This window comes from Sinocyclocheilus rhinocerous, unplaced genomic scaffold (genome assembly GCF_001515625.1).
Source record: "Sinocyclocheilus rhinocerous isolate Xijiao unplaced genomic scaffold, SAMN03320098_v1.1 scaffold1615, whole genome shotgun sequence".
NCBI classification, from domain to species: domain Eukaryota; kingdom Metazoa; phylum Chordata; class Actinopteri; order Cypriniformes; family Cyprinidae; genus Sinocyclocheilus; species Sinocyclocheilus rhinocerous.
Window position 1 is genome coordinate 186622 of NW_015645292.1, and position 26103 is coordinate 212724.

General features: G+C 34.2%; 1 protein-coding gene across 1 annotated transcript in view; it reads left to right on the forward strand.

Moving 5' to 3' along the window:
• Nucleotides 1-26103, forward strand: part of LOC107705865 (disks large-associated protein 4-like) — a 120944-nt gene that overhangs the window by 67433 nt on the left and 27408 nt on the right. The window contains exons 2-5 of the mRNA XM_016509371.1: nt 12284-12333; nt 19971-20438; nt 22101-22591; nt 23400-23626. Of these exons, the coding sequence (XP_016364857.1) occupies nt 20039-20438; nt 22101-22591; nt 23400-23626 (1118 nt within the window). The 5' untranslated portion in view covers nt 12284-12333; nt 19971-20038. The remainder of the gene's footprint in view (nt 1-12283; nt 12334-19970; nt 20439-22100; nt 22592-23399; nt 23627-26103) is intronic.

Here is a 26103-nt window from a genome sequence, read left to right on the forward strand (position 1 = left end):
GATCACAAATTCAGACATGGTTTTATGTTTACGCGGCGCGATACGCAACGTGTAAAAAGACAGTATAAGTCATTATAATCCGTAATTATGTCCCCACTGGATGCAACAAATGCCTCGTTTATAATGGGTTTTAATGTTTTTGTCTCGTCGCTCCGGCCGGACAGGGCATCACAGTATGTTAAGGGGCGTAACATTTCCGTCACATGCTTGATGTATTCGGCCAATCATAATGCACTGGATAGCTGGCCAATCAGAGTACACCTCGCTTTTTCAGACCGATGAGCTTTGTAAAAATCGACACGTTTCAGAAAGGCGGGTCATAGAGGAGAAACAATAATGTACAGAATGTGGAAAATAATGTGTTTTTTGAACCTTAAACCGCATAAACACATTTCATTACACCAAATACACAAAATAATGTTCTTTTTAGCAACGTCATATGACCCCTTTAAGACTTTATTTATTGTGAATATACATGTATTTTGACTTGTTTTAAGTGTAAACCAGTTAAAAACAAGTGGAAAAAATATTATAATATTAACATATTGTAGTAAAGATACAATCAATAAAAACTAATCCTAATATCTTATGCATTGTTGCTTTTCAGATAAATGTATCTTGTTTTTAGGAATTTTGATACTTTGACTGGAAAACAAGTAAAATACTTGTTTTGAAGAAAATGTGAGTGCTTGTTATGGCAAAACTTTGCACTATGTGGTTGCTAGGGTGTGAATTTTTTCCAGTTGGTTGTTGGGTTAATATTTACTTTATGTTCGGCATATGTCTCTATGATCTCTTTATTTTCACTTTTGCATTTGCAAATGTATTTGTTTGTTACGGATAAATAGGCAAAGCTAATGTCACACAGCTATACTGGAGCACAGTTTGTGAACAGACAAATTTTCCAATCCTTGTGTTGAATCTGCCATTATGAAAGCCTTGTTTTCAGCCCTTCTGCATTGTGTTGCAGTTTGCCAGGCAGTCGCTCTGTATATAGATCTCCTTGCTGAAACCTCCTCACCAGAACTGAGTCACGCAGCAGGAAGAAGCCGCTGATCTTGGGCTTTATTCTGCTTAGTCACTGCTGCTGTTAAACCTGACAGACTAACATCCTTCCTCCTGATGGCATGTTACCAGAGATGGAGGTCTTTTTCTGTCTTTCTCTGCCCACAATCCTCTTCAACATTACTGATTTACAAGATCATAAACACTGCTGAAGGGAACCCAGTGACTGACAACTACAGGCAATTTGGCTGATTAAGAGCTGGCAGAGACCGATGGAAGTCAGCCAAAAACAACAAAGTCACCATTTAATGAAATATTGACACAGATTCTGAGAAGCATTGATCTTTGTTTGATGGCTATGGTACTTTGTATAAAGTTCTTAACTGGTCTTTGAAATTAAAACAATTACTTTAATTTTAGACGGCTTTCATTCATGATGGTGGAAATATTTTGACATTTATACATTTCATATATAATCCACTCTAGCCTTCAAGGGTCAGTCCACTCAGAAAAATGTAAATAATTTCCTTCAAACTTGACATTTTCTTTTTTGTTGAACAAAAAAAATTATAGAAAACTCACCTTAAAAGTTATCCATATGACTCAATGCACTTTCATTATAACAGACTTTTTTTTCTTTTTCCGTTGTAATCTAAACTCAAAATAAATTTACTCGAAGCAGCAATGCGTAAGATATTAAGATTTTTTTCATAGACTGTCTTGAATATACATGCATTTGATTTTACACATTTTACGCAAGTTTAAAAAAAAAAGTGGGAAAGAAAGTTATATTATAACGTTGTATTAAAGTAATAGTTCACCTAAAAATGAAAATTTGCTGAAAATGTGCTCAACCTCAGGCCATCCGAGATGTAGATAAGTTTGTAGCTTCATCAGGTTTGGAGAAATGTAGCATTGCATCAGTTTCTCAGCAATGGATGCTCTGCAGTGAATGGGTGCCGTCAGAATGAGAGTCCAAACAGCTGATAAAAACATCACAGTAATCCACAAGTAATCCACAGCACTCCAGTCCATCAGTTAAGTGATGGTTTAAACATCGTAATGATGGATTTGTTTCTTACAAACACGCAGCTTTTGGCTTCACAAGATGTTAACTGATGGACTGGAGTGCTGTGGATTACTTGTGGATTACTGTGATGTTTTTATCAGCTGTTTGGACTCTCATTCTGACGGCACCCATTCACTGCAGAGCATCCATTGCTGAGAAACTGATGCAATGCTACATTTCTCCAAATCTGTTCTTATGAAGAAACAAACTCCTCTACATCTTGGATGACCTGAGGGTGCAAACTACATATGCACGAGTAACTGATGAGAAAATTGTCATTTTTATGTGCTATTCCTGAACTGTTCCTTTAAAAGTGATCAGTCAGACATGCAGGTGCTGCATTTTATTTTTCAGAGGGACTCGGTCGGGTATTGCATGTGCAGACCTGCTGCTGAACAATGATGTCCTCTGGGTTACGCTGTAATTGCTCTGGACGTGTGTGTGGACAGATACCATAAAACAACATGCACGCTGAAGTCATCCCCAAATCCTAATTCTCTGAAAAAATACTTTTTATATTTTCTGCTTTGTTAATTTTAGTTAAAGTTTTTGTAATTTTGTTGTATTTTTGTAATTTTTTTATTAGTTTTTGTTGTTTTTAAATATATCTGTATAGTTTTTATTCATTTTTATTTCAGTTTTTGTTTTTGTTATTTTAGTACACCAAGTCAGATTAAATGAAAATAAGAAATGTTGCTAAAATAAAATGAGTTAAGTTTTTTATATATAATTTATTTTATTTCAAGTAACGTTTTTAATGTTTTTTTTATATATATATATATAATAATTGTAATAACCACCGTGATTCTGCTGGAATTGAAATGATTTTCTAAACAAAAATGTTTGTCTTGTTTTTGACTAAAATATCTAAACATTCTTAAATCGAGATATTTACTTGAGAAGCAAAATGACAGGATATAAAGTCTTGTTTTCTGAAAAAAGATAAATAAATCAAAATGAAGTGAGTTTATACTTAAAACAAGAAAAAAATCCACCGATGGGGTCAGAAGATATTTTTTCGGGTTTTATGTATAAACCCACTTAATTTTGATGTTTTTTGTTTATTTTTTCTTTCAGAAAACAAGACTTAATTCCTTAAGAATTTAGCTTTTCAAGCAAATGTATCTTGATCTAAGAATGTTTAGATATTTGTACTGGAAAAAAGGTCAAAAATACTGTGTAAGAAAATCATTTTTTGCAGTGTTGATGGCAAAACCTCCTGAAGCTCGTTTCCGGTGTTTGACTCAACTATACAGTGCTAGTCTGTGGAGACGTAGAGCGCTTTTGATTGCGTCCATTTATCTTCCTTCCCTTCCATTCAGTTTTCATGTTTCCTCACAAGCAGCTATCCATCTTCGCAGACACATGAATCCAGGCGTCTGGCTCACAGTCCGCGTTATGTGTGGCAAACTCATTTCTTCTCTCGTGGCTTGATTCATGAGGTGCTGTGGAGTAAATGTGTAGGTTCAAAAGTAGTGATATTATTAACTTAACCTTTTCAGGAGCTTGACAGAAGTATTTGCTCTAACAAGCTATTTTTCCTAGGAAGTAGCTGTGTAGCGTAACAGAACAGTTTGATCAGACTGTATTGTGCACCCAGATTTACAACTAAACCGATCAAACACACAATCTCTGTTGCTGATGTAGCGCTGGGAATGATTTTGGCAAGCTGTTAAGTTCGAATATGAACCATATCAGTATAATTCATAAATATGTGGGTATTTGTAAGGCAATTTTATAGAGAAATTTAGTTAAATGTTCCTGTTCATTTTGTTTGATAGTTTTTTTTTTATGTTTCTGCTACTTTTATTCATTTGTATTAAGTGTAAATCTGAGACCATTCCTGATAAATGCTGATTGTGAAAACAAGTTATTTTTTTAATATTGTTTTATTTAATTTTATAATGTTGTGCTATTAATATAAAACCTATTTAGCTACGTTTTCTTAAGTACCTAAAATAACATCTGTAATTTTAGGTTGATTGTAGTTTACCTACACTAAAATATAAATATCTTGTTTTGAAGTGCACTACTATTCAAAAGTTTAGGGTCAGTACTTTTTTTTTTATTAAATAAATTAATATTTTTATTTCCAAAAAGTGCATTTAATTGATCAAAAGTGACATTTATCATGTTACAAAAGATTTCTATTTTAAATAAATGCTGTTCTTTTGAACTTTCTATTCATTAAAGAATCCTGAAAAATAAAATGTATCACAGTTTCCACAAAAATATTGTGCAGCACAACTGTTTTCAACATTGATAATAATCAGAAATGTTTCTTGAGGAGCAAATCAGCATATTAGAATGATTTCTGAAGATCATGTGACACTGAAGACTGCAGTAATGATGCTGAAAATACAGCTGCGCATCACAGAAATAAATTACAGTTTACAATATATTCACATAGGAAACAGCTATTTTAAATTGTAATAATATTTCATAATATTACTGTTTTTACTGTATTGTTTTGATTAAATAAATGCAGCCTTGATGACCTTTCAAAAACATCTTACCAGCCCCAAGCTTTTGCTAGTGCAGCTTTCCAACACTGTGTAACAAAATTCCACTTTTGCTCGTGCAGACTCTATTAAAATAAACTTGCATATTAAGATTCATTGTTTATACGCTCATGTTGTTGGAGAATGTGCAATTGCTATTTAATTATGATTCAGGTTGATGTGTGAGCGGCTGTAGTTTGTGCTGATTTAACCACGAGTCGCACTCTGACAGGAACCACTATAATTGTCATAGATGTGTCCCTGTGCACCTTATGGCATCTATGATGATAATTGAAAATATCTGTAGCCGTGTTGCTGGTTTCAATTATAATTTAGAAGCAGTAATTGCAGCTAGAAAGTCTTCATGTGAGTTTATGCCACGAGAAGGTGGTGAGAAGAACAAAGGCTCTTGGGATACTGGATGAAATGAGATTGACCGCAAGGGAAGGATGACAGGTATCTCTTCTGCCAGCAATAGAGGCCTTTAAACAGCATTAAATCAGCTCAGATGCAGTGGGACGATAGCAGGGATACTGTCAGTTCATGCAGTTATTAGTCCGAGTGAAGTCTTCATCACTGGTAGTTGTGTTGTGTTGTTAGTGTTAGACTGATGAAGTGACTCTGCGTGTCATTTGGTTCATGCACCACTTAAAAACACTTGAAAAACGCATGTGCTCTTTTGGTTTTTCTCACTTTTGTGAACATTGAAAAGTTGCACTCTTTAAAAAAGAAAAAAACTGAATAAACATTTTGTTTACATTGCACAAAATTAAATACATAATAACGCTTTTTTTTGCAGAAGCAATATGAAAGTAGTTATCTAACGATTATTTTCATCCCTTGCTATAGTAATGCATATTGTATTAAACAGCACACATTTCTCCGTGTAATATTAATGCAATTACATGGCGTGTTTAATTTTTTTAATACTTAATAGGGCTGCACAATTAATCGAATAAAAACTGAAATCACAATATGACTGCAATTTAATTAAATAAATATCTGTGCTGCTTGTTTTTATAAATAGTAATAATAATAATAAAAATAATTCTTATTATATTATATGGCTATATAATAATTATTATTTTTATTATTATTACTGTTATTACTAGTAGTGTATATTTTATATGACAAAAATAATAATAATAATAATAATAATAATAAGTAGTAATATATTTTATATGGCTGTATAATAATAACAATAATAATTATTATTATTATTATTATTGTTTTATAGCCATATTGATATATAATCACAAAATTTTGTCCAAATCACGCAGCCCTACAAATAAGTACAGCAAACCTATTTTCTCTATTGCATTTTAAAATCACAATTACAATGTTTTTTTTTTTTCAGAAAAATTTCAATTTGATTTTTTGCCCCAAAACATGCAGCCCTACTTTCTCATATACTAGTTTATGAATCAGTGTGACACTTGTATGCATGACGCATGTCAACTTCTGATTATACCAGTAGTGTAGAGTTTGTGGTGGGACTACCTGGTTGAAAACATTATTATTATTATTATTATTATTATTAATATTTTTTTTTTTCAGTCATATAAAATATACACTGCTACTACTACTACTACTAATAATAATAATAGTAGTAATAATAATAAAAATAGTAATTATTATATAGCCATATATTTTATTTTATTTTATTTTTATTGCATTATTTTAGAAATTTTATTAGATGCATGTGGTTCAGACACGTTGACCACTGTGCTGCCCATGTAGATGATGCAGGTGTGAATCCAGGTCGTGTTTTCTGATCAAATAGACCGAAAGAAATTCTAATATAAAATAACAGACTTTAATATGGATGAGTGCAAAGCTTACTGAAGGCTCTTGTGGAGGGACAGTGACTAGAGATGATGTTTATCCATCTGACTTTGAATTTAGAAAAGAGCCATCTGGTTTGGAACTAGAAATGACGAATAGTCATATATGCTGTTAAAAAACAGTTTTACGTTAATACTAGTGTTACATCAATGGTCTCTGTCAGTAGGCTGATTCATTCTCTTCTGGTTTTGTCTTCCAGCTTAACCCGGAGTCAGTCTGATCCGGGCTTGTAGTGATCACAAATAATCCCTTTAGATACAGCAGAAGAGACCACAATGATATTTCAGCTCTTCATTTAATCTCTCTTTCATGTGTTTTTTTTTTAATGCTAGGACTATTAATTTAAACCCGCCTGTCTACAGTATTCTCAATCTTCTGTGACAGACTGACATGGATTCTAAATGAGATTACAGCAGAATCTCTTCTGAGTAAACAGATCTTTTGCTCTTATTACTCAGAATGCCGTTTATTCTTCATCTGAGGGGAATTTGAGAACTACTCTTAAACTTAGATGGCATTTTGCAGCTATTTTTGTGTATAGAGACCTTTGACCTACAGCATAAAATGGGTCAATAAGATTTTTTTTAATGCATTGCATGCCTTAAATTGATCAGAAGTCATTTATAATGTTATAAAATATTTCTATTTCAAATAAACCATGGTTTCCACAAAAAATAGAATGATTTCTGAAGGATCATGTGGCACTGAAGACTGGAGTAAGGACGCTGAAAATTTAGCTTTGCATCACAGCAATTTTATTCACATAGAAAACAGCTGTTTTCAACTGTAATGATATTTCACACTATTTTTCTGAATTTTTTTATTTAGCCTATTTAGCCTTGGTGAGCAGAAGAGACTTCTTTCAAAAGCATGAAGAATTTTACCAACCCTAAACTAACGCATCAATCAAAACCCAGTGATACCACAATAATATACCAGCATGCAAGCTGATGAATCTGTGTAGAAGTTAGCGTTCCTTAATCAGGATATTTGAGCTATGTGGTGAGAGAGATGAAATAAGACAGCCAGGCAGGGTTGTATTATTTGATCTTGTCCTGTAGGTATCAGGATTGTTAACGCACCGCAGGCCAGGAATGACTCGACTGATATCTCTACAGGCACCAGAGACCAGAACAAAGAGATTCTGGAGGGTGAATGTGAGTCGGGCTGCAGCTTTGTGATTTAGACGTAATATAACTAGAGCCTTAACCAGGACACAAGACAGAAGAGGGTCTGTTTCTCAATATATCATAGGTCATGAAGAGCCTGCAGCAGGGCGATTGTGCTTAATGGAGGCCAGTTGATCATTTAGGATCATGCAGGAGTTTTTGCACCTGGAGGTGACACTGGTTTGATCTTTTAACCACAGGGATGGAATCAAGAGCTGGTTCTTATTTAAAAAAATGTTCCATAAAAAATACTAGATTTTCATGATATTTAGTTCTTTTAATGGTTCTTGAGTATCTGCATTGATTCCAAATGAACATTATTCTCAAATAATCTGTTGGTGTTTCCTGTACTGCTACTGAATCTGCAGAGTTTGCATGTTTGATTGAATGTGATTAGAGAAAAAGGTTGGATGCCACACAACGATGACATTTTCCAAAATTCTTGCAATTCAAAAGTGTCATAATTTACTCACCCCCATGTCTTTCCAAACCTGTGTGATTTTCTTTTTTTCCTGCAGGACACAGATGAATCAATGCAAAAAAAAAGTCTTGCTTTCTGAAATTTTTATCAAAATGAAGTGAGTTATGCTTAAAACAAGAAAAAATAACTGCCATTGGGATAAGAAAAATAAATTAGTTTTCCCTTTGAATTTATTTTATTTTTCTTTCCCCTTTGGTAGATTTTTTTTCTTGTTTTATGCTTAAGCTCACTTAATTTTGATTCATATTTCAAAAAAATAGAACTTAATATTTTGCATCCCAAACAAATGTATCTTGATTTAAGAATGTTTAGGTATTTGTACTGGAAAACAAAATCACTGGACAATCACTTTTTGCAATTAAGATAGTTTTTAAGTGTTTTTTGTCCATATAATGAAGGTCAGTGAAGTTCAGAACAACACTGGACCTAGTTGACTTTAATTGTATGGACAAAACACACACACACACACACACACACACATTTTTCAAACTATCTTAAAGTCATACGGATGTGGAATAACATGGGGGAGTAAATATTAATCTTTGGATGAATTATCAGTGTAAATGCTGACTGGAATGTCAGTGAGGTTAGTGAGCTTCCCTTTCATTATTACAAACTTATAGTGGCTCAATGTAGGTCTGAAGTGTATGAAAGAACCCAAGCGTGGAGCGCAAACCCTTCCGGCTGATATAATAGGACTAGTTAAACCAAAATACTCAGAGATGGTGATTTGCTTACAGTTCCGTGATCATTAGAACAAATGAAAACAAAAAAGGTGGTTTTATTCCCTGCAGAGCAGTTTAATTTGGCCAAATATGATATCAGCAGGGGCCAAAGTTCAAACTAGCTCAACTCTTTTAAGCTGAGCACAGATTCAGGACAGATGTGGGAGGAGGTCAGGAGGAGAAGTGTTTTCATGTCAGCGAGAGTCTGGCATGAATTCAGGAGCCGGAGATGTTGTGGGTCACAGCAGGGATTTGAAAACTTTTGCAAACATTTTGAAAAGAAATCCACTTTCTGATTGATCAAAGTTGGAGATGAGCACAAAATGTTCGAAATTACTGTTAGTAGATCAGAGTTGGGTAACTGTAATCAAATTAAATATATATAAAATGTAACGCATTACAATGCATTTTTAATTTATTTAATTTGATTACAGTTACTAATGTCAATAAAATTGTTACTTAAGTTATGCAGTGTTAAGAAAAACTATGAAGTAAATGCATTTTAAAATCATGTTTTGCGCGTCAGTATGCCCTTTAATGAATCACCGGAGAATGCGAGCTAAAATGCAGACGAGTCGTACAACATTTAAAAATAGACACTTTCTATAGATAGATTATAGATTATAGATATATTTCTCATGTCTGTGCGTCAAGTATTCGCTGAGTTTTCGTTCATTTTTGTGACGCGTTTCAGAAAGAAGTTCACAGAGACCGAGACGGCAGAAAGCACATCCTGTTTGTTTTCTTTATTTTACAAAAGCACAAACCCTTTACAGTTTCAAATGATGCATTTCTCTTATCTGTATAATCAAAAATTATGGAACATTTTAAGTTGAAGTCAGGAGAAGATGCAAGTGATCGTTCAAGTTGCTGTTTTGATATTTATGTGATTTTTCAGTCAATATTAAATTACTGAAAGAACCATGAGTTTGACTTTGTAGTGTATTTTTTAGGTTTGAAAACTTGAAAAGTAAAGTAAACTTGAAAGTAAAGTAATTAGTAATCTGATCACTTTTTAAATGCAGTAATCAGTAATGTAATCAAATTGCAATTTTGAAGTAGTCATTTGTAGTGGATTAATTTTTTTGAGAAACTTACTCAACACTGTAAAAGATACAGTATACTACATTTATTCTGCTCAAAGAAAGAAATTAAAGTGCTATCTCAAAAAAACTCACCAAACACCAATTAGAGGCGCTCTGAACTGCCTCATTAAACATCTAAAGCCTGAAGACGTGGATTGTTTGCAGTTTATTTCAAGTTCAATAAAGCGCTGTATCCTGACGGAGCCGAGTAATACATGTAGAAAGAAGTGAGTCACTGAACGCAGCCGAAGCCCAATTGGTTTTTAAGAGGCTCAGTATCTGGCCGCTTTCAAACAAACGAGACATTGCGGTTCTGCTTTAATAAATCAAGACTTAGACGAACCCTCAAACATTTTAACAGGACGTGACAGCTGTCATGAAATATTCAGACGCACTACTACACTGCATGCGAATGATGTGTGATGCTTTTCTGTGGCCGTTCATGGAAGATACCAGAGCGCTTGATGATTGCATAGAACTTTAATGCAAAAAATAAATATGAAATATTCTATAATATTAAAATGTAGTAGATCGTACTTTTCTTGCTGCCTTCATAGAGCATGGCCTTAAAATGTCAGAGCGGAGGCTGTGATGTTCTCCACAGGGCTTCATGTTCAGACGTGTCCTTCTGTAATGTGAACATGAGATCATCCATCATGCTGCACACAGCACACAGCAGGACATTTCAAGGGTTTTGTGAGCACATTTTGAGCTCAACTGTATAGAAACTTAAATCTGAAAACATGAACTCCTTCAGGAGACATCCTCAATGGGGAAAGTGGTGCATTAAAATGTAAATTATGTTTTATTTTAATAATTCAAAGGTTTTTCATTTAGTACAAGAGCGTTTCCTTTGAGAAGTGGTACACTGTAAAAAAAAAAAAAAAATTCGAAGTTGTAAATAAACAGATTATTAGAGTACGTTTTATCATTTCAGCCTTTCTATTTCATGTTTAATTCAATGTGTTACTTGCCGTTTCTTTGTAATTATTTGTGAAATTTAAATCCTACACCAAACTGTTTTTAGTGTAATTTTTGGGGTCCAGAAAGACTGAAGAAATTTTAATTCATAGAAATGAACTTTCCAAACCTGCTTGTTCTACTCTCATTGAAGCAGACTAAAGAATCGGCAAAGCGAATGAGAGAATAAAAATAGAAGAAAAAAAACAACACAGCAATTAACGCAAGCTAGAAGCTGTGTGTGTGTGTGTGTGTGTGTGTGTGTGTGTGTGTGTGATGTCTTGCCTGAGATTGTCTTATCATCACATTGACCCTGTAATCATTTTTGCATCCGTGACACAATTAAGTCTGTGAGAAGATTGATTGGATTAATTAGGAATGTAGTAAGACTGGCTGCAAACAAACACACACACACAAATATCACAAGAAGGCAATTGTAAGCAATCATTTCTTTCTGTGCATGTGTTATATTTGTTGTGTTAGTTGTGTTTGTCTGGGTTGTTCAAAAGTTTGGAATCTGTAAAATTTGTAATGCTCACTTCTGAAAGTCTCTTCTGCTCACCAAGACTGCATTTATGTGATCAAAAATACGATAAAAACAGTAATATTGTGAAATATTATTACAATTTAAAATAACTGTTTTCTATTGTAATATTTTGTCAAATGTAATTTATTCCTGTGATCAAAGCTGTATTTTCAGCATCATTACTCCAGTCTTCAGTGTCACATGATCTTCAGAAATCATTCTAATATGCTGATTTGCTGCTCAACAAACATTTCTGATTATTATCAATGTTGAAAACAGTTGTGCTGCCCAATATTTTTGTGGAAACCGAGATACATTTTATATTTCAGGATTCTTTGATGAACAGAAAGTTCAAAAGAACAGCATTTATTTGAAATAGAAATCTTTTGTAACATTATAAACGTCTTTTCTGTCACTTTTGATCAATTTAATGCATCCTTGATGAATAAAAGACCCCAAACTTTTGAACTTTTAAATGTGAACCACAAAAGTATTTACAGAAAGTATTTGAAGGTAATTTTTGTCACTCATGTAGTAGATTTCTCAGCCGTTGTTGACGGCTGTGTTTTTCATGTTTATTAATATTGTTTTGTACTATAATCCCATTAATATGGATGGTTTTGGAGACTAATCTTTAGACACACAGCATATTACTCAGATGTGGCGTGTCAGGTCATGAAAGTTGATGTTGCAGTAAATATGCATGAAGGTGAGCTCAAAGATAAACGTAAAGACTGATGAGAGTGATTTCTGTGTTCCTGTTACACATCCACAATACATCCAACCGTCCCATGACAGCAACACTGCTGTTTTTAGAAACATGTCTTTCAGGACGAACAATTCAGTCACTTCACTCATCTCATGAATATGATCTATATTTGTTTTGCATATATGCTAATAACTCTTTGTTTCAACAGGAAATTTCACCGTCTGGTTTTGGCGCAAAGAATTAGGATGACCTACAAATGTAAGTATGTTTTTAGTAACTCACCACACCTTACAAATATTATTTTAATATCACTGATACATTATTATAGTTTTTAATACATTTTTCCAATGTCCTGTTCATTTTTATTTTTATATTTTCAGTTTGCATTTTAATTTGTAGTTACTTTTTTGTAATTTTGTTTCATGTTTTTTTTTTTATATGTCTATGTAGTTTTAGTTTTATGCATATTTTTATATACAAATTTATATGCAAATGTTATATGCAAATTTTTTTTATATATTTGATTTTGATTTTAGTTATTGTAGTATTTTAAGTTACTCCAAAAAAAAATGAGAAAAGATACTTTGGCACAGCTGAAATAAAATATAAATATAAGATAAAATATAAAATATAAATAAGATTTTATATATATATATATATATTTTTTTTTTTTTCTCTCTTTTCTTCTTATATACATATATTTTATACAATACAGTACCATGGTATTACCATGGCTTTTGGTTAACAACTGTGTTTTTTAGACACTGCCATGATGGTAATGCCATGCTGTTCTTGATTTTGAACTAAAAATGGCATTATTAATATTTTCAATGTATTAATATCAATAAATATTTCATTTTAATTTTTAGTTACTTTTTTTAGTTCTTGATTTTTAACTAAAAATGTCATTATTTTATATAAAAATACCATAGTATCACCGTCTGATACCATCACCATCGTTATGAGTGAACTTTAATTTGCTTTAGATAAAAAGATTTTGCTAATCAGCATCTTCTGTCCTTTGCATTCACCTGACTGTCGAGTCCTCAGCTGCACAGCACACGTTTGCATTAAAATTGTAAATTTGGACTTTAAAATTCAGATGCTGCTTATTAATTTTCACAGTGAGCACATTATGCAAACATGGCCTCTTTGAAAGAGCTCGTTATTATCTCAATGAAATAATTGCTTGACCTTGTATCGTGTTATATCATTAAGCACTTGAGAAATAAATGAGCTTTTTGCTCAATTTATTTATTTATTTTTTGTAACTCTGGTTTGTAAAAAGCCTTAAATTAACCTTTTTTATGCCCGTTGTTGTGCACTAACTAATTAAAAGTAACCACATTTTACCCTGACAGTAGGTCAGTTGTTTTCATTCCAACAAATGACAAAACTTTGCATCAATTTTTGGCATATTGTATTTAGTAGAGCACATTCACCTAAAATATTCCCCATCTCTTTATTACTCTGTCTAATAGTGTTTGACTGAAATGGATGATTTGGACGTTTTGCTGAAGCCAGAGAGGTCTGATATAAATACGGGTTAATTCAGGATGACTGGGATACTTTTTCCCAGTCATTTCATTGCAAAAAAGTGTCTCAAGTATCCTTAATTCACCCCTAGAGAAAGCCTGGTTCAGATGTGTTTGATTAGGATTGAATTCAGTTCATCCTATGATATGATCAATACTATGAGCACTTGATTTTGGGGACAGCATCAATTATGGAAACATTATTTGGGCCAGGCACCTTAAAACGCCATAAATGCTGTGTGACTGATCACTACTGGTATACTATACCACAGTAGTTATAATATAACTAGCTAACTATCTTCGAAAACAGTCAGGTTTTAGTGAATCAGTTCATTCAGATGATTCACTTTCACTGAAGTGATTCAAAAACCATTGACTGATTCCACAGAGAGTCATCACTCAATAGTGTTCACAAAAGTTGCTCTAAATAATATTAAATATATGTATATTAATATAAACTGTGAATGTAAAAATATGACGATAAATAATCTAAAAATGTACTTGTGGTAACAAAGTAACTGGTTTTGTTTGAGTCAAAAATATTTTTGAAAGATTATGAAGACAAATATATATGTCTATATACTTCATTTCAAAATTTTGGACAATAAGATTTTTTAATGTTTCCGAACGTCTCTAATGTTCAATAAGGCTGCATTTATTTGATCCTAAATACAGTAAAAAATTTAGGTAAAACAGTAATATTGTGAAATATTATTACAATTTAAAATAGCAGCTTATTATTTAAATATTGTTTAAATGTGATTTGTTTATGTTATGCAAAGCTTAATTTTTTGCAGCCATTTGAAATAAAAATATGAATAAAATACATATTAGTGTGTACACTGTATTAATAAATACTGATAAAACATGAAAAACATTCATATTAACATGCATAAATACTGTTGTTTATAACTGTTGCTTAATTGAATGTTTTTATTTTTATTCATTTTATAATTTGTTCATAGTTAATGCTGTCACCCTACCTGACAGAAAAAACATTCTTGTTTTGTTTTTTTGTTTTTAATCTGTTCATCTGATATAGATTGCCCCCCTAAATAAATGTATATGTTTTTTGTTAGTAGCTTGTTATATACCTACTTTATCAAGGGAGTATATTTAGTTGAACTACTTTAAATTATGAATAGTTTATAGCAAACACGCACACACACAAACCCTCTGGTGCAGATGCAGAGATATGGCACATGCCCACAGCAAACACACTGTAATTAAAGGATTTCATGCTGATTTTGACATTTTGTTCCAACATTAAAGGAGGAAGAATTGGAGACCAAACAAAAATGTTTTTTTCAGCCTCTTTACAGAGAGCTGGTCACACTTGATCAATCTCATGTCAGACAGCAGAGGAATAGAGAGAGCAAAAGCAAGTTGTCTTGTTATTAGGAGACCAGCACACTTTCTCTAGTCCACATGCAGGAAACGCTTCACTTGAAGCAGATAATGAGCTAATAACACATTTGACCGTCTCTGACACTGTGTTCTTACCAGGCGTGCTGCGGTTAGTGATAATATTCTTGTGTTAATGAGTTTTTGTCTTAAACAGCAGCACAGGTTATTGGTCCCTCGCTTTCTAACTTCAGCTTGTGTTGTTCTCGCTTGTACGTGTGAATGTATTTGAAAGATCAGATGTGATCTGATTGGCTGTGAATGTTTTACAGATGTAGCTGTATGCGTGTCGCGTCACACCTGGTTAGGACTCGCGTCCCTCTATATTACCTGACAGCAGCGGCGTGACTGTCCTCATGTAACTGTGTATTATTGATGTGTTAATGTGTGTGAGTGTGTGTAAGAGAGTGTGAGAGAATATATTTGGAGCTGTGGAAATAGGCCAAAAGCAGCACTGCAGAATGTAATTAGGACAAGGTTATTGTGAGACTTTCTCAGGGACACACACTGATACCACCCACCTTCATCTGAACACAACCTCTACACCACAACACACACACACACACACATGTTGGTATGTGGTATGTGGTTTACGGGGACTCTCCATAGTCATAATGGTTTTTATACTGTACAAACTGTATTTTCTATCGCCCTACACCAACCCTACACCTAAACCTACCCCTCACAGAAAACTTACAGAATCTATCTATCTATCTATCATCTGATTGCCTTTCTGTCTGTCAGGTGTTTTGTATGATGATGATGTAGATGTTGGAGTCTTTATGTTCTTGTCTCCTGTCGATGGATAGATGAAGTCTGTGGGAAAGCGAATGAGAGAAAGTGAGAAAGAGGTGTGAGGGAGATTGTGTGTGTGTGTGTGTGTGTGTGTGAGAGTGTGAGTGTGTGTGTGTGTGTGTGTGTGTGTGTGTGAAACTTTGATTTCATTTAATGAAACGTGAACATTTGAACATGATTTAAGTGTCCAAACACATTTTGAGTTCACTCTATTTGTATTTAGAGAACTGAAAAATGGATAGTGATTACTTTATTTAACATCTTCATCTTCAGCATCTTCCTCTAGGAGAGTTTTGCTTTGATTTCAGGTGCTCCAGCACCATGTTTTGCCTCTTGGCACCCCCTGCTGTCAGAACGAGTGAGCGGCCCTTTGCTGGATAAAAAACTGTGTTGCATTTTAAACCTGTGTGTGTGTGTGTGTGTGTGTTGCATCAGAGCCCACCTGTGCTAAACACACCTCACACTCCACAGCAGATGGTGACACTCGGCCAACAAGTCTGAAAAATATGGCCTGTTCACTAGAGTTAAACATTCACACTAACAATCTGTGACGCTGTTTTAATTCTCCGGTGAACAGAGGTGTGTGTTTGACAACAGCATGACAATAATTCATGTTTATTAGAGTCAGAGCAGATCCTCAGGCTGAACACAGACGCGATGAACAACACATGATCAGAAACACATACAGACAAATGCACAGGGCATATTTCACCAACAAATCAAAGGAGAAGAAATAGGGAATCATAATATTTTGCATAAAGAATTTTGTACATTGGGACATTATTTTCATGCACATTTTTCTTATTTTCCTTTTTCCTTTTTTAGATATTTTAAAATATATTAAATAAATATCTTTCTGTTCTAGTATTATATTTGGGTTAAAATTTTTTACTACAGGCTTAATTGTCATAAAAACATTTTAGTTTAGGGACCAATTCTCACTATTAACTAGTTACTTATTAGCATGCATATTACTAGCATACTGTCTGTTTATTAAAGCACATATTAATGCCTTATACTGCATGACCATATTCTAGATCCCTTAATCCTAAACCCCACACCCAAGCTTAACAACTACCTTACTAAATATTAATAAGCAGCAAATTAGAAATTTATTGAGGCAAAAGTTGTAGGTGAGTTAGCTAATAGTGAGAATTGGTCCCCAAACTAAAGTGTGACCAAAAAGTCATAATGCAAAAAATCTTTATAATCTGAAAATCAAGCTTTCAATTCTGCTAATTAATTTTTATTTATTTATTTATTTAGTTATTTGAAAATTAATCATGTGAGATTCACCCTATTACAATTGGCCTGTATCATCTTAAGATGGTTATGAAAATTCAAAATTCAAAATAATTAATTAAAAAAATTAAATTAAATTAAAAATATATAAAAAAAGATTCAAAGGCACAATATGTAAGATTTTTTTATTAAAATATCCAAAAACCACTAGAACAGTGTTATATATTTTGCTGACTTGTGTACTTTGTGCCTTTAATTGTTTAGCAGATATTTTATGATTTAAAACAATTTGGTGTAGGAAGTATTTTCACTCAGGAATTGCTGTAATTCACAATTTCAAAGAAACATTATATTATTTGCAACGTTGAATTAAACATGAATTAAAAAAAAATTCTTTCTAAAACTTTCTTAAGTAAATCTTATCTTGTTTACACCTTCAAAAAATCAGTTTTCACAGTTTATTTGGATACTGATCAATTGCATGCAGCTTTTTATTAGCCTAATGCCTAATATCTTCATATTTAAATATATTTGTCTAATTTTTCTTATTTAGATATTTGTACATGTATAACAGTGTGTTTTTTGCTGTGTTAGTGTGTGTGTTCTGCAGCGCACAGTTTCATGTTAAGCTCTTTTATTTTCGTCGTCTTCTGAGATTTAATGACCTTTCCTCTGCTGTTCGATCACCTGTCTTCATCTGCGGCTCCTGTGGTTGTTTTTCGGCTGAAATCTCGGCCGTGGCGCGTCTCCTCTCACCGGAAACATGTTGCTTTGTTTCTGTGTCCCGCTGATGGGTGGCTCTGCTTCAACTGTCACGTCTGTCCGCTTCACTCTTAGTTTTTCTGTCTCTCTCTCTCTCTCTCTCATGTCTGTCTCTGGCTGCTCTTTCACATCTAGAGACTGAGACAGGATTCTGGTCTCTGTGAAGTTAAAGCCGGTCTCCTGAATGCAGGTTTAGCAGGAGTGTCGAGCAGGTGACACGCAGCGCAGACGGTCTGGGCAATCAAGCGGTTCAATCCGATTTACCTCCATGAAGCCCGTCTGTGAGCGCAATCCTGGCATGTGATGAGAGAGAGAGATGGGTTTTGGAAAAATGGTGTCACATGTCGTATCACAATCATTGTGATTTTAAAGAAACAATAACTTCATACATGACTAAATGATGAAAAATAGGACTTCTGTCTCATAAGAGAACACCTTACTTCCTAAATAGTTTTTTCCCCCGTGTTTTAAGCATAAATCTAAAATTTTGTAAGGTTTATATTTAAAACAAAACAAAAAAATCTGATTAGAAAAATAAACTTTATTCAATATATTTTCTCTTAAAATAAGTCTTATCATCTAAAGCAGTTTTGATTTTTGAATAACTTCTTGTTTAGATATTTTTACTGAAACATAAGGACAAAAATTTAAGAAAAATGACAAATCAGTGTTTATTATCTCAATTGTTTTTTGAGAGAGCAATGAGATTAAATTAAGAGCAAGTGGAAATGTTTGCTGAAGCCTACTGCTTCTCAGATGTTTTTCCTCTCATTTCATAATTAGAAAATGCAACATTATTAAAGTAAAACAATAAATACTAATAATTTATCTAATAATAATAGAATAGAATTTAATATACTTTTTGAATGTACAGTTGTGAATAAACATAATGATTGTATTTGTTGTATACTCAACTTAATTTACACTTATTTAGTTTATTTATTTATATATTGTTATTTATTTACATTTTTGCTTGTCGAGTAGACCATTGCTTCTGTCATGTAAAGAACTGTGCAGCTTTCCATTAATCATGCATGTCATTCTGTGTGCGAATTTTCACGACTGAAAACAAGACGAGTAATATTTGTGCAGCATTACTATTACTAGTGCTAATGAATGATTGAAAAAGTGAAAAAGTGACATGATGTGTGGCCAAGTCTGGTGTCCCATACTCAGAATTTGTGCTCTGCATTTATCCCATCAAAGTGCACACACACACCGTGAACACACAGCAGTGAACACACACACCGTGAACACACAGCCGGAGCAGTGTGTGTTCACTCAGTAACCACAAATTCTTCTAAATAAATGCAAAGACCTAGTTTTTATGTCTCTACGCTGAAACAAAAATGCAACAAAAATTTTTTCTTGATTTCCAGTACAAATATCTAAACAATCTTAAGTCAAGATACATTTACATAAGAAGCAAAATTATATAAATATTTCAGAAAACAAGACTTAACATCTTATCACATTTACAACATTTACTTGAGCAGAAAAATTCACATAATCACTTTTTTCTGAAAACTGCATCAAAATTAAGTGAGTTTGAGCTTAAAATACGAAGAAAAAAAAATATCTGCCAGCGGGATAGGAAAACAAACTTAATTCAAAGGGAAATCAAGTTCATTTTGGCTGGGGGTTTTTTCTTGTCTTCTGAAAAATGTATCAAAATAAAATTTTGCTTCTCAAGTAAATCTTAGTATCTTGATTTAATAATGTTAGATATTTGTTCTACAAGACAAAAAAATAAATAAGAATTTTTTTTTGCAGTGTCATGTAGGATTTACTTTGAAACCATTTTCACTCAGAAATTGCTAGTAAATTTCACAAATAATTACATATAACAAATGGGAAGTAACACACTGAATTAAACTCAAAATATTTAAAGTAGAAACGATGAAATAATTGATAATTGTGACTTTTTGTCTCACAGTTCTGAGAGAAAAAAAAGGTCAGAATTGCAAGATAATAATTCACAATTGCAAGCAAAAAAGTCAGAACTGTTAGATAAAAAGTTGCAGTTACCTTGCAGAAAAAGTTGCAGAAACAAACTTCCATAGTATTTTCTTCTAAAACATACTCCAATAAACTTAGCTTGATGAATAATTTTTTACATTGCATATTCTAATTCTTTCTCTTTCTGTTTTTCTCCAGGGTTTCTGTTTCTCCCCGGTGGGCTCATGCTCCTGATCTAGGGTGGGGGGGCATCGCCCCGTTCTGCCATGAAAGGCTACACCCCCCAGCGCACCCGTCACCCGTCAGACTGCGAGCCGCCCCGTTCTCCCAGTCACCGGGACCCTCTGTACCCCCCGTCTGCCTCCTCCACCCTGTCCCACGCCCCGTTTCTCCTCCCAGCAGCCATGGAGCATTACGGGACCCTGGACCCTCACCACTTCTCCCCGTCGCCCGACTGCCTGATGCCCCTCAACAACCAGCTGTCCTCCAGCAGCACCTTCCCCCGGATCCACTACAACTCGCACTTCGATCAGGGCGACTTCGGTCACACAGCCGACAGCATTGGGGGAATCAGCTCCGGGACGCTGGGGACGTCTATGTCCATGGGAATGGGTCTCGGAGTGGGACGGACCGCCATGATCACCAGCGGATCCGCAACTATATCGGGTAAGAACTGTAGGACTGTCTTGAGAAACTTTTATAAAAAGTTAGCTGTATGCAGCTAAACATCATAAAAATAAATGCAAAATTGCATAAATAAATAAGACATGTCTTACTTTCTAAATTGTTTCTTTTTTCATCTTTTAAATAATAAATAAACTTAAAAAGTTTGGGGTTGGAAAGATGTTTTAATGTTTTTGAAAGAAGTCTCCTGTTTATTTGATAAAAACTGGTAAAAACAGTAATATTGTGAAATATTATTACAATTGAAAATAATTGTTTTCGATGTGAATATATAGTAAACTGTAATTTATTTCTGTGATCAAAGCTGAATTTTCAGCATCATTACTCCAGTCTTCAGAGTCACATGATCTTCAAAAATCATTCTAATATGCTGATTTGCTGCTCAAGAAACATTTCTGATTATTATCAATGTTGAAACAGTTGTGCTGCCGTATATTTTTGTATAAACGGTGATACATTTTATTTTTCAGGATTCACAGATGAATAGAAAGTTCAAAAGAACAGCATTTATTTGAAATAGAAATAATTTGTAACATCAATATCTTTACTGTAACTTTTGATCAATTTAATGCATCCTTGCTGAATAAAACAATTTTTTTTTTAATGGAACACATAAGATGATTATATAATGTCTATGCTGCTCTGGAGGCTGTTGAACCATAAAAGTATTATAACAGTCCTCCATATGACTCATGCACATATACAAATCATATAAAATTGACTAAAATTTAAGTTCATTGTCCAATATCATTTATAACATTCAAACCTGGCATCTATATTTTTTACTTGATTTATCAGTGACATCAAACCTGGCGTGCCACATCTTCATATGTTGGTTCTGGTGTAATGATATGGCAGTTGTTGTTGTCTCTTGTCTTTTAATAAACTCTTTTTTTCTGAAACTTACCTGTAGAAATTAAGTGTTTGCTTGTTTTAGCCACTTTTTGTGTTTTTTTTAAATATGTCTAAAAGTCCTAATGTGACTAATTAAATATGACAAAATTTAAGAGCGTTAATATATTTTAAGTGAATTAACCCATAACTAAAAAGTTTATTTGTAGACTCTTTATTTGTATATGTTGTTTGCATTGTTTAGCACTCAGCATGCAAGTTATTCAAATCGGGTAATGCCACAAAAACACCAGACCTGCAAAATTAGTGCTGATCACAATTTTCAAGGTGCAGTTAGTGATGAAGCAAACAGAGCAATGGATGCAAGGCCTGTAAACCTCAGACATGTGGGAGAAATAAAAGACAAAGGAGTCAGCTGACCTTCAGAATGTACAGTGGGTACGGAAAGTATTCAGACCCCCTTAAATTTTTCACTCTTTGTTATATTGCAGCCATTTGCTAAAATCATTTAAGTTATTTTTTTTTCTATTAAAGACTTTTTTCATGTTTCTTAAAATACAACATAAATCATTTGCATTTTCTTTGAAATAATAATGACAGAAAACTGTTTTGTATTTGCATAACATTATTCTACATTTTACAGCTAAATTCATTTTCAAAAGCTAATTAGCACCTGGTTAAGTTGACTAAAATTTCTGTGAATAAGATGCAGGGTTTTCACACTGAATTATCACATGTTGCTTTATAAACTGAGTTTTTCCTGATTTACCTTCCTGTACTTTTGGCATTTAGGAGCAGGGAAGATGAACCGGTTGCCACCCAACCCTCTGGACCAGTTCGAGAAACAGTTGCCAGGGCAACAGGACGGCTTCAGCACGTTACAGTTCCATCGCAGCACCGCGGTGACGACGACCAAACAGCAGCAACAGCAGCGCACGGACAGTCCGGGAAAAATACGCTACTTAGTTCACTCCGTCCAGAAACTGTTCGCTAAATCCCAGTCGCTGGAAAACTCCGCCATTAAGGGAAACATGAACGGCCGCAACAGCAGATCGTCGAGCAGCGATGACAAACAGCATCGCAGCAAAAGCAAAGACCGGGCAAAGAGCGAAGGAACGGCCAAACGGAGGCCTCGATCCAATATGTCTGGATACTGGAGTTCTGATGATTTGGACAGTGATATAAGTAACTATAGGAACCCAAAGGCCATGATGACTTTGGGTCGGCAAGGGGTGGGATCCGGACCGGGGCCGGGCGGACAGGTGGCATCCAGGTACTTCAGTGTGAGTGTGTGTGTGTGTCAGGGTTTTATTTATCATGTAGCTTTCAGACAAATTCCACGAATATGGTACACTTTGGCATATTGTGATGTTTTTAAAGCATTAGAGATTCAAATCTCATGTTGTTGTTGCAAGAACTATAATAAGTGTTATCTAACATAAAATTAACGCTTAAACACATTAAATGTCTGAATTCCGCATTATAATGGGGTGTTTTATTTTCTTAATGTGATGTTTATTAGGGGCTAAATCTGAAATGAGGACACAAAAATAGATGAAAATCAAGTACAGCAGTTTAGATGACTGGCTTTACAGAAAACACAGAAGAACGTGTATTTTCTTTCTTAATATTTTTGTATAGTCTTGTTCTCCATTACAAATATCTGAACCAAGATATATAAGAATATATTTAAGATATATAAGCAGCAAAATTACATAAGATATTAAGTCTTGTTTTCTGGTGTAAACATGTTTCCATTTGAATTAAGTTTATATTTCTGACACCACTGGAAGATATTTTTTTCTTGTTTTAAGCATAAACTCAATTCTTTCTGATACAGTTTTCAGAAGTCATTTTGCTTGTGTCTTAATTTAAGAATGTTTGTCCTAGACTTTTTTTCTACTAGATTTTTAAAATGTCCTTCACACTAAGAAAAAAAAACACTTAAAGGTTCTTTGGGGAACCAAAAATGCTTTTTCAATGGCATTACTGTGAAAACCACCTTCTGGAAGCTTTATTTTGAAGCTTGTAGTCTGTAAATCAGAAGACCTGTGAATGTGCATCTGCAGTGTCTGTCTGATGTTTGTTCAGATGCCATCCACCGGCGACTGGACGGGGACTCTGGGCCGAAGCGGGCCCATGGGCGAGATCCCCTGTAGACGGATGCGTAGCGGCAGTTACGTCAAAGCCATGGGCGACCTTGAGGATAGCGACGACTCCGAAGGGAGTCCCAAACCCTCGCCGAAATGTGCCGCACGGAGGCAGAGCTACTTACGCGCAACACAGCAATCACTAAGTGACCAGTTCCCCTCAAGAAAGTAAGTCAACACAGTATATGATCAATACATGCACATATTGTTTCTGTTCATTATTAAAACAAAACTCACATATGCACCAGTGTTAATTTCGTTGACAAATAATTTTCGTAATTTTTTCACCGACGACAACGAGACGATAACGAACTAAAACTCTTTTTGAATGACAAAAACTATGATGTAAATCTATTGACATTTTCGTCAACGAATAAAAAAAAGACGAAAAATGTTAGGGAGGGACAATTTGTGAAGAGATTAATTCAGAAGGAATCTGCTGCGCGGTTCGGAGGTTAGATGCGTACATATGAACCGGCAGGACATAAGCTAACATACACTTGCTGCACGATTTTAGTCAAAAGACTATGACTAAAACTAAATCAGAAATTTACACTGGTACAAACATAGAAACACTCACTGGTGGTCTGCCACGACGCCAGAGACCCCATCTGAGGTGTGAGCGCCGTTATTTCATGCCTTCTGGATCAGGATGAGTTTATCGGTGTTGATTCTCTCTCATACATGCATCAGAATCCAGCTGTGCTTGTTCATCTGCTAGATTAAGCACAGCTAGTCTCTCTCCTCCTGCATATGCTGAGCCTCGCACAACCTTTCTGCTGCTCACATGTAAAGAAATCTCATCTTTTTGGTCTTGAGCAGTAAAGTTGCTAGTTTATGGACATGAAGTCTCTATTGGCACTGTCAACCAACTGTGATTTTATTTTATTTTTCCACTGGGTTGGGTTGTATATGAAATAATTGCAAAAACAAGAGTTGATTTTTTTCCGCATCCATTTGGGTCACTTTTAAATGTGGTTCTAAATCAAATCTGACATCAAGAAGTCTCATTCAAACAATAATGGAGTTTAGTATAAATTGTAAAGTATTTGCTATATTTGTTGTGCTGCGTTTCATTTATGCTGATTTAAATCAAACAAATATTGTGTCTGGACAGGATGAATCTTGTTACTTTATTAGAGTGCAGTGTTATTTTAGTAAAACTAAATATTTTACTAAATATATACTACTACTGCAGTATTTATTTATATTTTGAATGAGCTTTTATTTTTATATTCTCAGTTTTCATTTTTACTTATAGTGTAGGTTTTAATTATTTTGTTATGTGCTTTGTTTCATTTTTGTTATTTCTATTTATTTTTTTATTTTAGTTTTAGTTATTTTAGAGGTCAATATTTCCTTTTCAAGTTTTTAAGTTAAAGTTTTTCATTTCATATTCATATTTTATTTTTATTTTAGCTTTATTTTAAGTTTTTGTTAAAAATCATAAAGAAATAATAGAATTAGTAATTGTAGAATAATAGGATTTTTGTGCAATTTTTTTTTATATTATACTTTCAGTTTTGTGTTCATGTTTTGGTGAGATTGTCCCTAATAGCTCTTACTTTCCTCTCCTAACCCTGATTGTTTAGACTATGTTTGCAATGGTATACTAGCTTATTGCTTACCAAATACTTTGCAGTTTACACTGTATTCTGATTATTATAAAAAATTTTAATAATAGCAAATGAAATAAACAATTTTTTAAACATTATTAAACTTTTAAAAAGTAAATTAAACATAATATGGATAATAAGCTATATTGTTGTCACATGACCTCCTCACCATGCATGTGAGTAGCATCCAGTTGTCATAATAATTAAATTTTGTGTAAAAATATATTTGCCAGTTCAATCAAATAATGATTCAAAAAATAGATTTTAAAAATGACTGCTGCTTTATTAATTGCATTGCATGGTGAGCAAATATAGTACATTATTCAGGTATTATATGCATACAGAATTGTTGCATATTGTGCACAGTACTATGTAGTGCTGGAATAGTAAAAGCAGTATGTTAGTATGCTGTTCTGAACATAGTGTTTGTCTCTGTGTGTTTTTCAACTTCTATAAGTTTCCCTTTAATGTCTTAAACTTGTTGGTTTGAAGCCCCGCCTCTTCTGTTTTAAGCACCGCCCTCTTTCTGCACTGTAAGCTCCTCCCCGTCTCACCCTGTAACCCTGCCTTCTCTCCAGCCGTCTGCTGGACTACTCGATGCTGCAGGGGGATCTGGAGGCTCTCTGGTCCCCCCTCCACAGCATCAGCACCCTGCAGCAGATCGGACGCTCTGTCAGGTCAGTGCAGTGAGGAGAAATCTGTCCGACCGACCGCAGCTCCTCACTGACCGCACAAAGGAGTCGTCGCACCAGTGCTGCTTTCCTGAACTCCTCTCAAATTAGGAGTGCTGATTGAAAATTGGTTTACTATTGGTCACTATTAATGCTTGAAACAGTTCTCCTACTCTGAGATGTTTAGTCTGAGGTGGTTTTCTCCATACAGCACATTTGTGGACAGATCCAATGTTTGGGTTTTGGTTGCATTGCACCATTGCAGACAAGTGGATTGAGATTTGGAGAGAGAGAAAGCCTCCTCAGCGCTTCTAATGCTCACCCTGACTGCTATAAGAGCTCTGGTTGGACGCTGAAT